This window comes from Ochotona curzoniae, unplaced genomic scaffold (assembly GCF_017591425.1).
Source record: "Ochotona curzoniae isolate NIBS_2020 unplaced genomic scaffold, NIBS_Ocur_1.0 contig_1, whole genome shotgun sequence".
In the NCBI taxonomy this organism is placed as follows: Eukaryota; Metazoa; Chordata; class Mammalia; order Lagomorpha; family Ochotonidae; genus Ochotona; species Ochotona curzoniae.
The window spans coordinates 43,114,993-43,135,419 of NW_024464918.1; the positions used below are offsets into that span (position 1 = coordinate 43,114,993).

The following is a 20,427-nucleotide window of genomic DNA, read 5'->3' on the forward strand; positions in this document are numbered from 1 at the left end:
AGCAGGTCTTATTCTCGAAGATCCAACAAATGTGTCAGTAGGGGCAACAGGACAAAAACGGTGAGGAAGATTTTTCCTCCTTTCCCCTTCCTGTGAAAACAGGATCTCTAAGACTCAACCAAGCGCAGAATTCCAATTATTAAGAGAATCCGGCAAGGCTCTGCTGAACCAGAAGCCCTGAACGTGTCCCGCAAACCCGACCGCCACTTTCCTGACTGGAATTGGGTTGGAAAAGGTCGGTCCCGGGAGGTAGTTTGAGGAAAAAGCTAAGGTTAAAAACCTCCTCGGACGTCCCAAGTCCATATTCAAGCCCTAACGTCGAAGACGTGAAGAGTCCAACAGTCACGAAACACGCCTGGCACCGGGCGGTCGGACGCAGCTAGCTGATAATAGGCGCCGACCTGCGGCGGACGGAAGTGGAAGCGTGCTCTCGGGGAGGCGGGGGCAGAAGGGGCCGGGCCACGGCGCGCCTGCGCAGTCAGCAGGAGCAGCCGCGCTCATGCGCAGCGGGACTGTAGCGGGGTGACGCTCTGAGCGTGGGTTGAGACTCTCACGGATCCGGTTCCGCCCTCTCTCTCGCTGCCGACCCTTTGGGGCTAGTGCCCGAGATCCCTTTCCCAGGGTGCTCTGCGCTGTGAAGAAGCGGCTCCCGGGGACTGGGGGCATTTTGTGTTGGCTGGAGCCGGAGGAACAAGATGGCGGCATCGGCAGAGTGACAGGGGTCCTTTCGGGCCGGAGCCGGCGGCACTGGTGGCAGCGGTCTCGCCACCCTGAATTCACCGCGCCCCTTTTCCAGCCCGCGACGTCGCCGCGAAAGCGAGACAGCGGCAGCCGCCCAGAAACAACCAGTCCAGCCTAGTAACCGCGAGAATTGCCTCACAATCGGCGCCTGGGCTAAAAGAACCCTGACTGAGCTGCGGTGATCGGGATCCGCGTCGGCCGATTCTGGGCCCTGTAACGCCGGGGAAAGGCCTCCGTTGTCTGTTGCTGCCTCTCTCCTCCGCAGCGTTGCCCGGCGGATCATCCTCAGAGGCCTCCGTCGTCCCTTCTGAGGTGTCGGGGCTTTGCCCCAGTCTCTCAGGATGGCGAGCAGCAGCGGCTCCAAGGCCGAATTCATTGTCGGAGGGAAATACAAACTGGTACGGAAGATCGGGTCCGGCTCCTTCGGGGACATTTATCTGGCGATTAACATCACCAATGGCGAGGTAATCACCCGGGGTGGGGTTCTTGGCTGGCCCCCTCCCCACCTCCCTTCCCCGAGTGGCCGGCCACTTCCCCCGCTCGCTCGCTTGCTCGCACGCACGCCGCGGCGAGTCCGGACGGAGCCAGTTTTCCTGGCTTAGGAGCCTCCCCCACTCTTTTTCCCCTAAAAGGAAAAGAACCCGATAGAAAGATTGAGTGAACCACTAAGTTTTACAGCTTGTTGAAAAGGTGCCCTGATGGAACGTTCCACAACCCCCCCCCCCACACACACATACACACACATCACACAGCCCTCCGCAACCATCGTCAAAATCCTATTCCTGTGGTCCCCGTGTTGTTCTTTGTATCCTTCGTGTCTCCACAAGATTCTCGGTCCCCTCAGGGCCGTTTCCTTTGGCCTGGTGCCTCCGGAATCTGCAGCTTCGTGTGAAGCTTTGCCTCTTTTTCTCGCCTGCATCATTTTCCTGCCGATTTCGTCATTACCCCCCCGAGGAAGCCTTGGGGGCTATTTTGCCTCCTTCTGTAATTACCAAGACAGCTTCTCGTCCCATCCTTTCACTTGCTCGTAGTAGTGACTTAGAGCTCTGCTGTTGCCCCCTCCCCCGTCCTTACCCGAGTGACATTGAATCCGCGGGGATTGTTGATGCCACCATCCCGTCTTTCCCCCGCAGGAAGTGGCAGTGAAACTAGAATCGCAGAAGGCCAGGCATCCCCAGTTGCTGTACGAGAGCAAACTCTATAAGATTCTTCAAGGTGGGGTTGGCATCCCCCACATACGGTAAGAACCCCTAAGCACCGAGGCGACCCCTGAGGGAAGGTGGAACAGGGCCCTGGGCAGGCAGGGACACGCACCAGGGAATCCGGGTCCCTATACTGAGTGGCTTTCCGTGAACCGTGTCACCGCAGTCATTGAGTACATTTGTTTGCCAACTTAGTTTAACATTTCAGCTTGTTACGCCCTGCTGCATTTAGCATCCGTCATTCCTCCTCTTCCCGAGGCTTATTTGCAGCTAAGGCTGCAGGTCGTCTTTGATCCCTCCGCTGAAGGGCTGGCTGCTGCTCGCGTTTCAGCGGCACCTCTGATGTTCTTAGGTTGGCCAGTGAAATGTATTTGAAGGTGCTGAACTGACCGGACTCTGCCAGTTCTGGTTGCTATTGGAGCTGGCTTGGGAAATGGCTGCTCTTTTGTTGTGTTTTTGTTCCAACATGTCTTCCTCCTCCGCTTAGAAAATGGCGGAACGACATGACTCAACCCCATATTCCTGCCCCTTTCTCAGCTTGAGTTCACAAGTCATGCTTCTTTGATTCCTCCCTAGCAGCCTTGGGTGGATTAGCCCTTTGAAAAGCCCAAGAATTAAGCTCCAGGAGGCGGTGGGGTTCAAAGAGGGATATGGCATATTGACAGTATATTTGTGCTGTCTGCAGCAGATGCGACCCCAAATTGTTAAATTTTACAATGTAAAATCCTTTGTGTTCCTCTTAAAGATGTTAAGTATTGTTTTCTTCCCTGAGTGATGGTAATAGGTACATTTCAGTTTGTACTAAATTTTTCTGGGTAATGGCAAAGGCAGTTTGAGTAACACCAACTATGCTGAGATTTGCTCAAGTCATTTTTATTAAGAAAGCTCGAACACTAATCACTTAGCCACAGTTTCATAAATCATTTTGATGTTGTGAGTAATTTTGTCGGTAAAACCCATATCAGGGAAATGAGCAGTTTTGCAGTATGGCATACTGATGAAAGCAAATAGAAGCAATCAAAATAAATGGTGACCAGATAAAAATGGCATTGTAGTCTCTGGATTTACTTAATAAACAAATATAGTTTAGAGCCCAATCATTTTCCAGCAGCACCCAAAAATGCTTGCAAAAAGATCCAGGATAATTGAGAATTAAATGGAATGTTTATTCTTCAGTTTTTATTCTAATCTTGAACTCAGAGCAGGTTTATTTAATTCTGATTGGGGAACAACCTAAATAACTGTTGAAAGTTATTTCAATGCAAGTGGACATTCCAGTGGTAAAATAGAATGGTGAAATGTACTACTGCTTATCAACTAATAAGATATTTGGAAAGAAATCCCACATTTATGAGACAAAGGTTAATGTGAAATTTGAGACGATCCAGATTTGATATTTTAAAATTTTTATTATCCTTGAGGGGGGGAACCTGTGGGAAAATTAGACCCCCGGTGCCTATTGATGTACTTTCCCTGTCACTAGTTTTTCCTAGAATTTGATATAAATGAAATCATCCACTATGAGGTCACTTATGTCTGTCACCTTTCACTTAGCATAATGCTTTTGAAATTCACCCAATTTAGGAGTGTTTACAGATTTTACAAATCAGGCTGAAACAGATATCTTTTAAATAATTTGCAAAACGCATTAAACATATCGGCATTTTCATTGCTGAAGTTCAGGACATACCCTTTTATCTGCTAGCTTTTATTTAAGAACAACACTGAAACAGACCAGTGAGGACAATGAGTAATATACTGCTTTGGCACATGAATGAATGACGTTTGCTGAGGGCGTGTTATAAGATGGAGAGTACTGAGGGTTAATGGTAGTTAGAGTTGTGGGTGGAGTTGAATAAATTGATCTGGCTTTCAAATTAAGGTTCTTTGGGAGAGGAGAGGGGTTTCAGAATTTGGCTCTAAGGTGAAAGCTTGGTGAATTGGTTGGGGAATGCTTGAGAGTAGTGTGTGACTTCTGGAAGTAGTCTTTAAGCAGAATGTAGAAATGGGGGGGGGGCAACTATTTTAGTAATGGTAGGGCAGGTACATAGAGACAAAGGCGGTTCGTTTATTTTGAGGTGGAGCATGAAGAAAGGCTAAAATGTACAACATTCTGCTTGGGTGGCAGTATTGTCCCAACCTCCTAGTTTATTCCCCACTATTTCTATTTTACCCTTCCTAGTGTTCTTGATAAATATTGAATTAAGTTAACTGGGTAGTTTTAGCTAGATGAAGTAAGGTGTAGTGTGTTTTATTCACCATTTTGGAAATGTTGACACTAATTTTAAAAATTTACAGTTGCTGCATCTTATCACCATGTACACATTTCTTTTCCCAACCTCACTCCCCTTCTATTTTGTTGTTTATAGGATTTTCTTTAAGACTCTTTTAAAATATCCTAAAATATATTTGAAAACTATGTGACCTACAAAACTGGCCTGCCTAATGCAATCTTTCTTTGTAAATTTTAGGAATTTGTTGTTGAGAAATAGCATCCAGGGTCTTGTTAAGACACTCTATGTCCTTAAACCTTACAAATTGACATTTGGGCACTCAATTACTGCGTTTCTCGACACCCCTGCTTTTCATTGTGCCATTCTGAATTAGATTAGCATGTCCCCTGAGTAAATGGTTATGGTACACAGAAAGGAGTTATTAACCAGGCAGCTGTTGGAGTTTAAGCTCTGGATTTACCATGGGATATTGGTTGTGTTAAATTCTTAGTGTCTTAACCTCTATGGGCTTACCAAGCTCTCATCTATAAAGTAGAATTTTACAAAGTTTTTAATTTTGGAGGGAAAGGGTATATTGCTGGAAAGCTATTCATTTCCATTGGGCTTCACATACTGAGCTTTTGAGTAGAAGTTGGGTTCTTTATTTTAATAATAAAGTTGTTGACCTAGTTGACTGCAGACCTTTCATATCTGGAATTGTAATATTATCCAGAGGACAACAGCCAGAAAGAATTTAGTAACTGGAGTTTGATCGGAATTATGTCTGGAGCTTATATTTGAATGTTAATTCTAGCAACAAGAGACCATACAACCTAAAAACATTATCTGCTTGGGTAAACCGTTGATTGACTGTTTAGAAGGAATAAAACATTAGAATGTACTTTTTTCCAGAAACCATGGGGGGGGGGCAGGATTTGAAAATTGTTGTTACCTTGTTTTTTAAATGCCTTTTTGTCCCACTTTTTGAATGTGAAATGTTCTAAAAAGATACTTACATGATACACTTTAATCTTTTTGGCAGTAAACATGCCCTGTGAATAAAGTTGTAATGCTGTTGTCAGAACAGAAATGAGCAACAGTATTAGTGTCTTCATTGAAACATGTTACAGATGACTAGATGTATGAGATGTGATTTTAAGATTTGTTAATTTTTATTTGGAAAGTCAGAGGAGGAGTGAGAGTGAGGAAGATCTTCCATCCACTGATTCACTCCCCAAATGGCTGCAATGGCCAGAGCCAGGAGTTTCTTCCAGGTCTCCTGTGTAGGTGCAGGGTCCCAAGGCTTTGGGCCATCCTTGACTGCTTTCCCAGGCCAAAAGTAGGGAGCTGGGTGGGAAGTGGGGCCTCTGGAACACAAACCAGCACCCATATGGGATCCTGGTGCATGCAAGGCAAGAACTTTAGCCACTAGGCTACTAAGCCAGGCCCTGCATGGTTTTTTAAGGTGGATGAAACCTGAAAGATGTAGGCATATGTAGCTCAACTCTTCATCCATTTAGACTATTGGGAGTCGAAGGGGTTACCAGTGTTCATTCCAGTTCTCTTGAGAGCCATTATCACCTTTATGTTAGGGTCAGATGATGACTGATAATAATATTCCACACCTTTCCGTTTGAAGCTCAAGAACTATACTGCTTCACTGTATGACATCTGGCTTTATATAAAGAAGCTGAAAAGCTTTTAAATGTATGTAGCCTATTAATTCACATTTAACTCGATGCTTATAGTTGAGGATATTCTCCCTTTTGAATCCATAGATTGCAGGATGAGAACTTTGTTGATGATTAATTTGTGTCTTGAAGTAGATACTTCTGAACACATGCAAATTGTATGGTTTTCCTTCCTGTCTTTCTTTGTTTTTAGAGCAGGGTCATTTTCTTACAGAAGGTTTTTAGGCTGTAACAAAAAGTATCATTGGCTGGAATCTGTCCATGTAGGGGATCTTGCTGTCAAGAATTCTGTAAACAAACTAGGATTGGAGACAAATGTTATAAATGAAATCTTTAGCATCAGTTATTAACAGTTTTTCTGTGGTTTTCTGAAGATTTTTGTAGTTTTCAGTGAATTAATACCTTGTTAAAAAGGCTTTTGTTAATTTTTGTTCCCTGTACAGTCTCAGAGGGTTGTCAATTTAGTATGGCTAGTATTAACATAACATGGACTGTTGATTTCTCAGGAATTTTTAAAAACTGAGGTGAAATTTACATGTCATAAAACACACAGATGTATGCTTGGATCTGTATTGACAAATAATCCATACTTCCATGTGTTGTGTAATATACTTGAATTTTTAAAGATTTTTATGTTTATTGGAGAGCCAGATGGGGGGAGGGAGAGAATCTTTTTTTTTCCTGCTAATTCTCTCCCCAGACACAATGATCAGGGCTGGGTCAAGCTGAAGCCAGAAGCCAGCCAGCAGCTTGTTCTGTGTGGTTGGCAGGGGTCCAGATACTTGAATAATCTTCCACTATTCCAGGTACATTAGCAGGGAGCTGGATCAGAAATGGAGCAGTTAGAATTAAAACTATCACCATTACGGCATTTGAGTAAAGGTGGCAGCTTAATTTGCTGTATCAGAGTTCTAGTATCCTAGTTTTTTTAATACACCCACACAACTAATTACTTCTAAGCTACATTTTGTGGCAACCAAACTTTTCTTTCAGATTAGTGTTGACTTGCTTATATGCAGAGTAGTAATTTAGTCTCTTACCATTTAATAGACTACAGGATTTATCTGACAAAATAATTAATTGGCTGTGGGGGGAATATTCTGGTTATTGATATTTCTGCCCTGTTGTTTAAACACTTAGAATATGGCCTTCGGGCTGGCCTGATGGCTCAGTGGATAAATCCTTCCTTGGACATGCCAGGATTTCATATGGGTGCTGGTTTGTGTCCCAGCTACTCCACTTCCCATCCAGCTCCCTGTTTGTAGCCTGGAAAAGCAGTAAAGGATAGCCCAAAGCCTTGGGATTCTGCACCATGTGGGAGACCTGAAAGAGGCTCCTGGCTCCTGGCTTCAAATCAGCTCAGCTCTGGCCTTTGTGGTTACTTGGGTAGTGAACAAGTAGGCAGAAGCTCTATGTGTCCATATCTGTAAATTTGCCTTTCCAAGAAAAAAAAAATCTTTAAAAAAAAAAAAAGAATGCTCTCTGGTCTGGATGGAGAAGGAGTTGTGTTGTGGCCACTTTAATGGGGACTTTGGAAGTGTTGTACAAAAATGTTTAGTTGGGGAAAGTACATTTTGATCCTCAAAATGAAAGAAAATGAGAAAGGCATTGGTGAGATGCTGCCATATCATAAAGATTTGATATGTAGGATGGATCCTAAAATGTTCCATATTAATTTTCATGTACCATGGGATTTGATAAGATCAACGGGTAACAGTAGTTTTTAGATACATCTCATAAATTGATAGGATCATTAGGGTTAAAGATGATTTGTATTCCATAGAGATTTGTTCTTTCTTTAAGGTATAATTATTTATTTGCAAATAATATTGATGAATACTATTGCTATAAGGGATTGGATGGTTGAATTCATTGTGGTTAACACTTTTTCCTTTTGACATGCAACAAAAAGAATCACATTATCTTGGCATAGCTTATGGGGTCATTTAATCATTGTGACAATCCTGTAAGAGGCTAAATCACACAGTTAATATATAATTTGACTAGATCTTACTGCCTCAATCATCTATGCCATGATTCCCAAGATTTGTAGCACAATAGATTTCACGGGAGTGGAGGGTGGACAAAAAAATGACACTGAACTCCTCAACTTACATTTTAATTTAATTGGTTTTGGTAAGAACCCTGTGACTCTGGTATGTGCAAAGTCCAGGAACCACATACTATACCAAATTTGGAGGTGGGGTGATTATGCCTCCCTACCCACCTCCACCCATCATCACCCATCCACCTTTTCCTAGAAGTGTAATCTGATAAAGCTGGGTTTATGATTCTCCCTGTGAATTATATTAATCCAGGAATTCCTGTATCAGGAAGCATGGTAGTGGAGAGTATACTGTAATCCCAAACAAATGGTTTGATTACTAAGCAAATGACTAAAACCAATGTATGAAACCATTTGCTTCATTTGTTTCATACTGAGATTTTTCGTACAGATGCATTCTAGAAATTTCTTGAAAGTTCTTATTGTTCTGATAAATCTTTTGTGTTCATTTTTTTTTAATCTTTTGTGTTCAAACTAACTTCAAAGCAAAGGTTTAGGATTATGGATGTTCATCAGGTGAAGTACCTACAAGGCTACTTTTTTATTGGAAAGGCAGATATACCGGAAGAAGGAAATACAGAAAGATCTTCCATCTGCCAGTTCACTCCCCAAGTGACCACAAAGGCCAGAGCTGAGCTGACTTGAAGCCACGAGCAAAGAGCTTCTTTCAGGTCTCCCACATAGGTGCAGGGCCCCAAGATTTTGGGCCATCCTCTACTGCCTTCCAAAGCCACAAATAAGGAACTGGATGTGAAGTGGAGCATCCAAGACAAGAACTAGCACCCATATGGGATCCCGGCATGTCCAAGGCAAGGATTTAGCCACTAGAAGGCCTGGCTGCTTTTAAGAGTTCTTAGAGGGCCCGGTGCGGTGGCGCAAGTGGTTAAAGGTCCTCGCCTTGCACGCCCGGGATCCCATATGGGCGCCGGTTCTAATCCCGGCAGCCCTGCTTCCCTTCCAGCTCCCTGCCTGTGGCCTGGGAAAGCAGTCGAGGACGGCCCAAAGCTTTGGGAACCTGCACCCGCGTGGAAGACCTGGAACCAGGTCTCCTGGCTTTGGATCGGCATAGTATCGGCCCGTTGCACTCACTTGGGGAGTGAATCATCGGATGGAAGATCTTCCTCTCTGTCTCTCCTCTCTGTATATCCGCCTTTCCAATGAAAAAATAATAAAAATAAATCTTTTTTTTTAAAAAAAAGAGTTCTTAGAAAGTGTTTAGTTCTCTTTTTCTTTGAACTTTCTGAAGAATTCTCATATTAGCATCTGTTACTAGTAATGGTTTGATCTACATTTCAGCTCTGTGTTCATGTAGGTACTGCTGAGTCACCATTTCTCAAACTCCTATCATATAATTATCTTTTAAAAATGTAGGTTAACAGGGGCCAGTAATAGGTATGTCAGGTTAAGCTGCCACCTACAGCACCAGCATCCCTTAGGAGCACTAGTTGGAGTCCCAGCTGCTCTCCCTTCTATTTCCCTGGTAATATGCTTGGGAAGGCAGTGGAAAGTGGCCCAAAATACTTGGGTCCCTGCCAGCTCACCTGGATCACTCAGGTGGAGTTTCTGGCTCCTGGCTTCAACTCGGTCTGGTGTTGGCTGTTGGGGTCATCTGGGATTGAACCAGTCCAATGGTTGTACCTTTCTTTGTAGCTGTATGTTTCAAATAAAGTAATTAATCTCTCACAGTCTCCCACCACTGAAAAAAATGTAGGTTAACAAATCACCTTGTATAATTTTTGCTGAAGGAATATGTTTTGAGAAGTTCTTTACTGAGTTTTTTGGCACTCCATTATATGGAGCTGTTGGTTGTGGGAAATTTTAGTGAGCACAGACTTTCTTAAGAAAATACTGTTTGTCTTGGAAGTAGAATTTCATAATTGTTGGGTGATTGCTTTTTGTAGGAAAAGTATCAATCCTTTCTTTGTGTAATACTTTCTAATTTACCAAGTACTTACATTGACAGGGTTGTGGTCGGAATCTGAGCGGCAGACAAAAGCAACTTAGAGTCACAGAGCAAAAACATGATAAAGCCAGGACTAGAGTTTGTTTTTGGTTGTTAGTCAAGTATTCGTGGTGCTGTGTTGGTGGATATGCTTGTGCTGTTGACTCAGCCAGCCAGAATATTTGCAAATAGCATAATAAAAGATTTAGATTATTTATTAGAAAGGCAGAGCAATAGAGAGATGAGAGAAGAAAGATGTTGCACCCACTGATTCACTCTCCAGATGGCACATAGTGTTGGGTCAGGCCAGAGTTTCTTCTGTGTGTCTCAAATCAGTGACAAAGGACCAAGTATCTTCAGCTGCTTTCCCAGGTGCATTGGCAGGGAGCTGGATTGAAAGTAAGGCTTAACCTGCTGACCCACAATGCCAGCAACCCAGTGATAATTTAAAGTGCAACTCTGGTGTCTTGGGAGTATAGTAAGGGATATTTTGAAAGGCATTTGTTTGGTTTCCTTACTTTTAATTTTATTTATTTATTTGTTTGTTTGTTTTGATTAGAAAGTCAGATATACAGAGAGAAAGAGAGGCAGAAGGATCTTCTGTCTCCTGGTTCACTCCCCAAGTAGATGCAATGGCTAGAGTTGGGCCATCCTCACTGCTTTTCCAGGCCACAGTCAGGGAACTGGATGGTAAGTGGGGCCTCCGGGACATGGACCAGCACCCATATGGCACCCCGGGTGTACAAGGCAAGGACTTTAGCCTCTAGGCTGCCGCCCCGGGCCTGGTTTCCTTACTTTTTAAAACACTTATTTGAAAGCTAGAGACAGATCTTTTCGTTAGCTGGTTTACTCAGATGGCTGATTTCCATGGTTGACTTGTTTATACATTTTGTGTTTTAATATTTCTTTTATGATGTTTGCATAGTTGAGGGATGCATGTCTGTGTGGACCATCCATTAGGGTGGGGAGGGTTGAAGAATGGGGGAAGTAGATGAGACAACTGTTTCTAATCCGTTTTTGCCTCTGTTTGGGGAAAGTGAGGAAAGAAGGGGAGAGAGCTATTCCCAGCAGCCCAACCACATCAGTACCCAGAAGTGGGGACGGCCACCCGATGTCATGCCAGGGTTCCCGAGATGGAGCATGTTCTGAGGATACTGTTCAAGTGGTTTCAGTACTTCTGAGATGCCATTGATTCACTGCTCTAAGATTGAGGGAATCCTTCCAAGGTCCGTTTACCAATATAGTCCATCTTAAAGAGTTTCCATTTGCCCAGATAATTGCTAATGAGCTGTTACAACGGGCCCTAAAGTCAGTTTAACGTATTTTTCATGATAAAGGAAAAAGTTTGTAAAATTTCTCTATGATTTCTTCTATAACCCATTGCTAAATGAAGCATTCATTTTTTTTAATAGTTACAAATTTCTCTTTTTTCCCCCCATATTTGTTTTTTCTGCATCTGGGGTAAAGGAATAGATAAAGGAAGAAGCCCCACACAGTCTCCCATCCATCCCAGGTTCCTGATGTGGGGCATGCTCCAAGGGTCCTGCTCAAGTGGCTTTGATAGTTCAACAGTTGTGCATTGCTGCCAGTCTCACCATTTCAAGCACGATGAGGTTGCTGCATAATCCACTGGTTGACATAATCCACCTTAAAGTCTCTGAGGCATTCGTTTAAAAAACTAAGACATAATAGGTTTATTGATGATTTACTTATATAAAGTCTGACCTGTTTGTATAATTTGGTTTTTAGTAAATGTATCGTCATTGATATAATATACTGTACGGTTTTAGAATACTTTATTGTTCCAAAAGGAAACCTTAAATCCATTAGCAGTCACTTCCATACAACCACTGATCTGTCTCTGTACATACACCTATTATTAGAAAATATTGAATTTTTTTTTTTAAGATTTATTTCTTTGTGTTGGAAAAGCAGATCTCAGGGAAAAGGGAGACAAAGATCTTCCATCCACTGCTTAACTTCGCGGGTGGCCCTAACAGCCGGAGCTGAGCCAATCCAAAGCCAGAAACCAGGAACTTCTTCGAGGTCTTCAGTGTGAATGCAGGGTCCCAAGTCTTTGGACCATCTTCTGCTGCTTTCCCAGGTCACAAGCAGGAGGTGGATGGGAAGCAGGGTCACCGGGACATGGACTGGTGCCCATATGGGATCCCAGGGTTTGGAGATGGAGAATTAGCCAGTTGAACAATCCTAGGCTTTTGATCATACTTTTGCAGTGAATATTGTGAAGAGTATAGGGGCGTTTTCTATTTCCCAGTAAGGAAATGTATTTAATTATACTCTTCTTGCTAGTGCTCCTGGGAAGGCAGCAGATGATAACCGAAGTGGTTGGGTCCCTGCCCTCCTAGATGGAGTTCCAAGCTCCTGTCTTCAATCTGGCGTGGCTATTGCTGTTGCAGTAATTCAGGGAGTAAACCAGTGTATGGAAGGTGTTTCTCACCATCTCTCTCCTTATAAAAGAGTAAGGAGAACATAAATGTTACTGTATCTCAAAATTGATTTTGAGCAGTTGAATCATCATCTCCCTCTCAGGCACATTAGTAAAAAGAAGGTTCAAAAGTGGAAGTGGAGGTAGGGCTGGATTTTAGGCCTAACAATACTGGTTGGGGCATTAATCTACTGTCCTCCCCTAGAATTGATTGTTGTTGAAGAAGAAGAAATTTATGGGGCTAGCACAATAGTGTAAATGGCTAATCCCCCACCTCCAAGCACTAGTACCCCATATGGGTGCCAGTTCGAGTCTTAGCTCCGTTACTTCTGATCCAGCTCTCTGCTTATGGCCTGGGAGATCAACAGGGTTAGCCCAGGTCCTTGACAACCTAAATCATGTTAGAGGCCCAGAAAAAACTCCTGGCTCCTAGCTTTGAATCAGCTCAGCTTTGGCCATTGTGGTTACTGAGGAGTTGAACCAGTGGATGGAAGATCTTTGTCTCCCCTCTAAATGTGTTTTTTCAATAAAAATAAATGAATCTTTTTTTAAAAAAAGAAAGTAATTATATGGTAGCAGTAACTGCATTTCACTCTAAATGCTTTGCTTTATATTGCATTTAAGACATTTTGAGAAGAGGGTCCAGTAGCATGGCCTAGCGGCTAAAGTCCTTGCCTTGAATGCACTGGCATCCCTTATGGGCGCAGGTTCTGGTCCTGACAGCTCCACTTCCCATCCAGCTCCCTTCTTGTGGCCTGGGAAAGCAGTCGAGGTCGGCCCAAGGCTTTGGGACCCTGCACCTGTGTGGGAGACCTGGAGGAAGTTCCTGGCTCCTGGCTCCAGATCGTTGTAGCACCAGCCATTGTGCTCACTTGGGGAGTGAATCATCGGACAGAAGATCTCTCTCTCTGTCTCCTCCTTTCTGTATATCTGACTTTGTAATAAAAATAAATAAATCTTAAAAATAAATAAATAAAAGACATTTTGAGAAGAGATGCATAGACTTCCTTATACTACCTAAGGAGGACCTGTTGTGCTGGAAAGATTTAAAAACTATTAGAGTACAATGAATTATCCAACCCCGCTAGCTCTTGCCTCACTATCACATACAACTTGTTTTGACAAGTTTAATGAATTATGACATGCTTGACGTGCTTGATGCAGCATTGATTTATTCAGTATTTCTTTTATTTCACCCCCCCACCTTTATTTATTTATTTAGTGTTTTTTTTAGGATTTATTTTTTATTTTTTTTTTTTTTTATTGGAAAGGCGGATAGACAGAGAGGAAGATCTTCCGACCAATGATTCACTCCCCAAGTGAGTGCAACGGCCGATGCTATGCCGATCCGAAGCCAGGAGCCTCTTCTGGGTCTCCCACATGGGTGCAGGGTCCCAAAGCCTTGGGCCGTCCTTGACTGCTTTCCCGGGCCACAAGCAGGGAGCTGGATGGGAAGCGAGGCTGCCGGGATAGAACCAGCGTCCATATGGGATCCCGGGCGTTCAAGGCGGGAACTTTAACCACTTGCGCCACCGCACCGGGCCCTATTTATTTATTTTTAAGATGAGGGACAAAGGAAGTGAGACAGAAAGATCTTTCATCAAGTGGTTCATTCTCAAAATGGCTACAATGGCTGAGGCCGAGTCAATCCAAAGCTAGCAGCCAGAAGTTTCTTCTGGGTCTTCCATATGGTGCAGGGTTCCAAGGCTTTGGATCATCTTCTGCTGTTTTCCCTGGCCATAAACATGGAGCTGGAATGGATAAGGAGTGTCTGGGACCCGACTAACACCGGTATGGGATGGTTGTTGCTTGCAGGCAGATCATTTACTGGTGTAACCATTGTGCCACTTTTCACTTTCTAGTACTGTATTGTTTTGAATTACTTGCATGTTTGTTATTGCCCTCCTTGGGGTTGTAACATTGTTAAGGCAGAGGTAAGGGTGGATTCATCCAGTTGTGAGTTTGAGCAACCCTGCGCAAGGGTCAGTGTCATAGAAGATTGGGTTACTATCTAAACTGACTTGAAGCCTTTCTGTTTTCAGAATTATTAATCAGGTAAATCAGTCATACTCACGTCTAAGATTGTGGTGGGGCTCAGCACAATAGCTCAATTGCCTCATCCTCCTCTTTTAGCCATGGCAATCCTAAATGGGTGCCATATTATGTCCCGGCAGCCCCACTTCCTTCCAGCTCCCTGCTTGGGGTCTGGGAAGCAGTTGAGAATCGCTCAAAGCCTTGGGACCCTGCACCCATGTAGGAGATCTGGACTCCTAGCTCTTGGTTTTGGATTGGTCCAGGTTCAGCTGTTGCAGCCATTTGGGAAGTGAACAAGCAGATGAAAGAACTTTTCTGTCTCTGCTCTCTGTAAATCTACCTTTCCAATAAAAATAGAATAACTCTTCACTTGATCTTAGGTAAACGGCTGAAAAGCAATGAATAAATCTTAAAAAACAAAAGTCTTTTCTTCTATTCATGTCTGAATCAGTTTAAAAAAAAAATCAGTGGAATCTATATTTTCGATCTAGCTATTTAGGCTGCACAATGTCCATTTTCTTTACTGTTAAATCTGATTACTCTAGTTTCCCAGAGCAGCAGTTAGCAATATTGTGTTTCTTTAATGAAAATGTTCTGGGGCCCGGCGCGGTGGCGCAGTGGTTGAGGTCCTCGCCTTGCACGCCTGGGATCCCATATGGGCGCCGGTTCTATCCCAGCGGGCCCTCTTCCCCTCCAGCTCCCTGCCTGTGGCCCGGGAGGGCGGTCGAGGACGGCCCAAGGCTTTGGGGCCCTGCACGCGCGCGGGAGACCCAGAAGAGGCTCCTGGCTTCGGATCAGCATAGCATCGGCCGTTGCGCTCACTTGGGGAGTGAATCATCGGACGGAAGATCTTCTTCTCTGTCTCTCCTCTCTGTATATCCGCCTTTCCAATAAAAAAAAAAAAATCTTTAAAAAAAAAAATGTTCTGCGTCTGAGACCATTTCAAAAATTCTGTTCTTTTTTATTTTTAAATCATTTTATTTATGTATCAAAGAGAGAGAAAAAAAATTACAAATTCCAATTCCTTGGCTGGTTAACTCTCAAAATGCCCTGAGTAGGGAGAGTGGAAGCCCAGAACTGGGAATTCAGATTAGGTCTCCAACATGGGTGGCAGAAACCCAAGTTACTCGGGATCACTGCTGTTTCCCAGTATCTGCCTTTGCAGGAAGCTGGAATCAAACCAGAATCAAACTTGGGAACTCTGTTATGGGATGCTGGCCCTCTAATCTGTACCAACCAGTCGGCCAAATATTCTCCCTATAAGTGCCAATCATTTTTTTTTCCTTTAAGATTTATTTATTTGATGGATAGAGTTAAAGAGTGATCTTCCGTCTGCTGATTTCTAGCTTCAAGGCTCCTGGAAAATGGAGGCTAGCAGTGAGGTTTTAGACTGTCTACAAACTTAAAGTGACCTCAGAATTAGGTTAGTGCTTGTCCATTATTTGTGTTTCATAAAGACTATTCAAAATGAAATAGTTAACATTATGCTACCAGAGTACAGACAAACACCAAAGTAATGTGTAAGTTTTATATTGTTTTGGGTGGTTAAGTTGTGGATTCACGGCATCTACTGAGCAGATTCTATGAAATAGGAGACTGAAATGATAAAGGGTTGGTTTTCACTTTTTTTAATCTGAGTTTTTGGTTGTTGGAATTGGTAGTAGAGAATTCGTCAGAAATGAAAAACAGGGAAGTGAAGGTAGAAACTAAGAAGGAGTAGGGTTTGGTTGAGCAGATCACTCTGGGTTCCCCATCTTTGTAAAAATGTCTGAGTGAATAAGTCCGTGTGAAAGACTGAAGTGTTAGCTTTAGAGGAATTAGCTGTACATTCCTGAGACCAAAAGGAAGTGTTAAAGGTAGAAACACTTGTCTCTTAGGCTTAAGGGGCTGACAGTACCAGTCTCTGGATCAGAGAGACCTATCTTAAAGCTGTGTGGTTGCTCTTTAGAGAAAAATACCTCTGAAGTATTCTTATTCTGGCTCGGTTTTGGAGGAGGGAATGGGAGAGAAATGGGTGATAACCATGTCTGATGCTGATACACTTACTCAGAAAGATATATCCAGTAACTTGTTTTATACATCCATTTGTTTTATTTGAAAGGCAGGGAGAGCACAGTTGAGACAGAAAGATCTCCATTTGCTGCTTTGTTCCTTAAGTGCTGCAATAGCTAGAGCTCTGCCAGGAGCTTCTTCCATTCTTCCCACAGGAATACAGAGGAACAGGCACTGATGCCACGTTCTGCTTTCCCAAGCGCATCAGAAGGGAACAGGAACCAGCACTCATGGAATACCCACATTGCAGACTAGGACTTTACCGGCTGCCACAATGCTGCCAAATAGTAACTTCAGTGTGGTTCTATATTGTCTATCCTTAACCTGTTTCTTTGTTTGTTAGGCTTTTTTTTTTTTTTTTTGAAAGTGTGTTTCACAATTTATCCGATTCCCAGCTTCTAATTAGAGATATAGGGTATGAATATATTTTTTTTTTGAAAGTGCTTTATCAAAGGGCCAGTGTTATGATATGTTCACTTTGGACTCTTGCTGTCTGGGTGGGAGGACCTGTGCAGAGTTCAGGCTCTTGGCGTCAGCCTGGACCAGCCCTGGCTGTTGCACTGGGGAGTGAATCAGCTGCTGGGAGATCCTTCCCTCTTTTCCTGCCGCTCCATTTTTGAAATAAATAAATGAATGAATGAAATGATCATAAATACTTTATGATATCCATTGCCTAAAGCTGTAAACCACATTTTTCATTTCAGACTTATATTAAGCCTTTGATGGTTATAGAATTGTTGTTGTAATTTTGTGTCTGAGCCATTGGTGGGAATCTATAGATACGAGATATGTGGTCTTTTGAGATTTGGTTTATGGTTTTCCCTTTGGCTGGTTTGACTTTTTGTGTCTTCTCATGTAATTCTTTTTATTTGATGTTCTCATTTTCTTCACCTAAATTACATTTACATTAAAAGTTAAGTATATGGGCTCGGCATGATAGCCTAGTAGTTAAATTCTCACCTTGCATGCGCCAGGAATCCTGTATGAACACCAGTTTGTGTCCCAGCTGCTCTACTTCCCACCCAGCTCCCTGCTTGTGGCCTAGTAAAGCGGTGGAGGATGGCCCAAAGCCTTGGGATGCTGCCCCTGCATGGGAGCCCCGATGAAGCTCCTGCCTCCTGGCTTTGGATCAGCTCAGCTCTGGCTGTTGTGGCCACATGGGGAGTGAAGCAGTGGATAGATCTTAATACTATTTGTATCTCTTCTATGTAGACTTGTCTTTCCAATAAAATTAGTAAATGTCAGTTTTTCTTCTTCCTGTAACTTAATAGTAGTGAGCATTTCTGTGGGCCAGTTCTTGATGTCTGGCAGATTTGCTTTTGCAGTTAAGTTAAAAAAAAAAAAAAAAAGCAAGATATACAAAGCAATAGAATTCAATTTAATTAATTTAATTTGTCCCCCCCCCCCTTAAGATTTATTTATTTGAAAGAGCCAAACAGGGATGATGGAGAGGGAGAGAAAATAGAGATCTTCCATCCACTGTTTTTCTCTCCAAATAAATAAAACAGCCAAGGTAGGGCTACACTGAAGCCAGGAGCTTTAAGTCTCCCCCATGGCAGGGATTCTGGAACCTAGGTTGTATTCTGCCTTCTCAGTTGTATAAATATGGTAAACCTTGGTATTGGCCATAGTTGGAACTAAAAAGAAATTCAGTGTGAGCTAAAAAAAAAATTTTTTTTTAAGATTTACTTATTTTTATTAGAAAGGCAGATTTACAGAGGAGGGCTGAGCTGATCTGAAGCCAGGAGCCAGGAACGTCTTCCAGGTATCCCACGTGGGTACAGGGTCCCAAAGCTTTGGGCCATCCTTGACTGCTTTCCAAGGCTACAGGCAGGGAGCTAGATGGGAAGCAGGGACCCTGGGAAATAAACCAATACCCACATGGGTTCCCAGAATGCGAGGCAAGGCAGTGGGGGTTGACCTAAGATGGTGATATCCTGTCACCGCATGGGAAACCTGGAAAAAGTTCTTGGCTTTGGATCAGCTCCTCCTCCATGGTCAGTGGAATTCAGCTGCCTTTGTAACAGTTGTATAAATGCTATTTGTGTTTCTCCTATCCATACAAGATTGAGGTCACTTGACAAATTGGAAAGTATGGTTAGCTTTGTTTTGTGTTGGATAATTTTAATCAGTGGGTTCAGCATCTGAGAATAAAGGAAAGCATCCAGGAAAATATGAAGATTTTTGGAGTTTGGTGGTATTATATGATCAGCTGTTCACGATAATTTTCCCCTTCATTCTCTCCTTTTGCTCTTTTAGGTGGTATGGACAGGAAAAAGACTATAATGTGCTAGTCATGGATCTTCTTGGACCCAGCCTTGAAGACCTCTTCAATTTCTGTTCAAGAAGGTTCACAATGAAAACTGTACTTATGTTGGCTGACCAGGTAGGTGAGAGTAAAATACTGGGAATACTTCTGTTGACTGTTTTATAGTCTTAATTTTCTCTGGGTGTATTCTTTAAGTTTGCCATTCTAACATGACTTAGTCTGTAAATTGGTTTATTACTTATCTCTGGACTAGTTTCCAAGATATTCCTTTTGATGGAGTTTGTCTTTGATATGGCAGGTTTTCTTGTAAGATCTATTTGAATGTAATTATATTATGTATGGAAACTTTATGAGAACTGTATGTGTATCTATATATTTAAAGATTATTTATTTATTTGAAAGCAGAACTCAGAAATCTTCCATCTGCTGGTTCATTCCCTAAGTGGCTACAACATGAGGCTGGCAAGCTGGCAAGGTTGAAGCCAAGAGGTGTTTTTTTGTTTTGCTCTGTTTTTTGTTTTTTAAGATTTTATTTTTATTGCAAAGTCAAGTACACAGAGAGGAAGATTGCCCGTCCATTGATTCATCCCCCAAGTGACCACAATGGCCAGAGCTGCGCCAATCAGGAGCCCAGAGCAGAGCCTCTTCCAGGTCTCCTACAAGGGTTCAGGGTCCCAAGGCTTTGGCCATCCTCCATTGCTTTTCCAGGCCACAAGCTGGGAGCTGGATGGGAAGTGTGGCTGTTGGGATACAACCCAGCGCCCATGTGGGATCCTGCTGCATGCAAGGCAGGGACTTAAGCTGCTGGGTTACCACATGGCTTCTAGGGGCCCAAACACTTGGGTCATTCTTTGTGATTTTCCCAGGACCATAACAAGGAGTTGAATGGAAGTGGACGCAATTGTAACATGAACTGGCACCCAGGTGGAATATCCGCATTTTGGGAGAGAGCTTTATCTGCCACAGCACCAGCCCCAAACACTTTTTCTTTCCTCTTTTTAAGACAAAGTATTGTGCTGAAATAACTAAATAACTAATATATTTTTTGGCCAGATTAGTGCTTTTTAGAGTACAGGTTTGTTAGCTGTTGGTTGTATTTAACCAAGATCTTTTGGAAGTCTATGTTGAGCACACCAGTAACATGATAAAAAAATAAACTGTTTGCTCTGAGGCAGTTACCAACCAAGTCTTACTTTGCATATAGATAGTGCTTGACTTAGTCTCTAATTTGTATCATTAATTATTCTTTACTCACCCTTTTCCAGTGATTTAATAGTCAACAGTTTTAATGATGGGTATTACTTAACTAAGACAAGCATGCACATTAAGTGACCTAAATATTTTATTTTACTCCCTTTAAAGTATAAGTTGCTGCTGTACCTAAAGGTGTTATTTTGTACATTATATACAGTTATTTCTTTCAGGGTATGGTAATTTAAGCCAGAGATTACCAATTTTGACTGGTACTTGTCAAGATTGAGAAGTATGATTTAAAATCTGTATGTCTAGAGTAATAAAAAGCTGTGGGTAAAAAAAGGACAAATAGAAAATATAATCCCGACGTGTACTACTAGGGAGCAATAACATATGGTTAGGAAGATACTATTGATAGTCTTTAGGTGTGAAATATATGTAAAAATATATTTCCTAAGCAAATATCTTATAGGAAAATTTGATAATTCAAAAATTATAAAATGTACATGTCACAAATGTCAGAAGTAATAACATTTTTTAAAAATTATATCTATAAAAACCCAGAGCACAGAGAACTG

General features: G+C 42.5%; 1 protein-coding gene across 11 annotated transcripts in view; it reads left to right on the forward strand.

Moving 5' to 3' along the window:
- The first annotated feature begins 539 nt into the window (after positions 1-539).
- The window catches only part of CSNK1A1 (casein kinase 1 alpha 1), a 45,048-nt gene continuing 25,160 nt past the window's right edge, over positions 540-20,427 (forward strand). For 3 of the 11 annotated variants that reach the window (XM_040972882.1, XM_040972873.1, XM_040972918.1), the window contains exons 1-3: positions 544-1,205; positions 1,875-1,981; positions 18,646-18,772. In XM_040972882.1, the coding sequence (XP_040828816.1) occupies positions 1,083-1,205; positions 1,875-1,981; positions 18,646-18,772 (357 nt within the window). In that variant the 5' untranslated portion in view covers positions 544-1,082. Of the gene's footprint in view, positions 1,206-1,874; positions 1,982-18,645; positions 18,773-20,427 lie in introns of all 11 variants that reach the window. The other 8 variants (XR_005883178.1, XM_040972851.1, XM_040972891.1 and 5 more) reach the window with 6 other exon arrangements.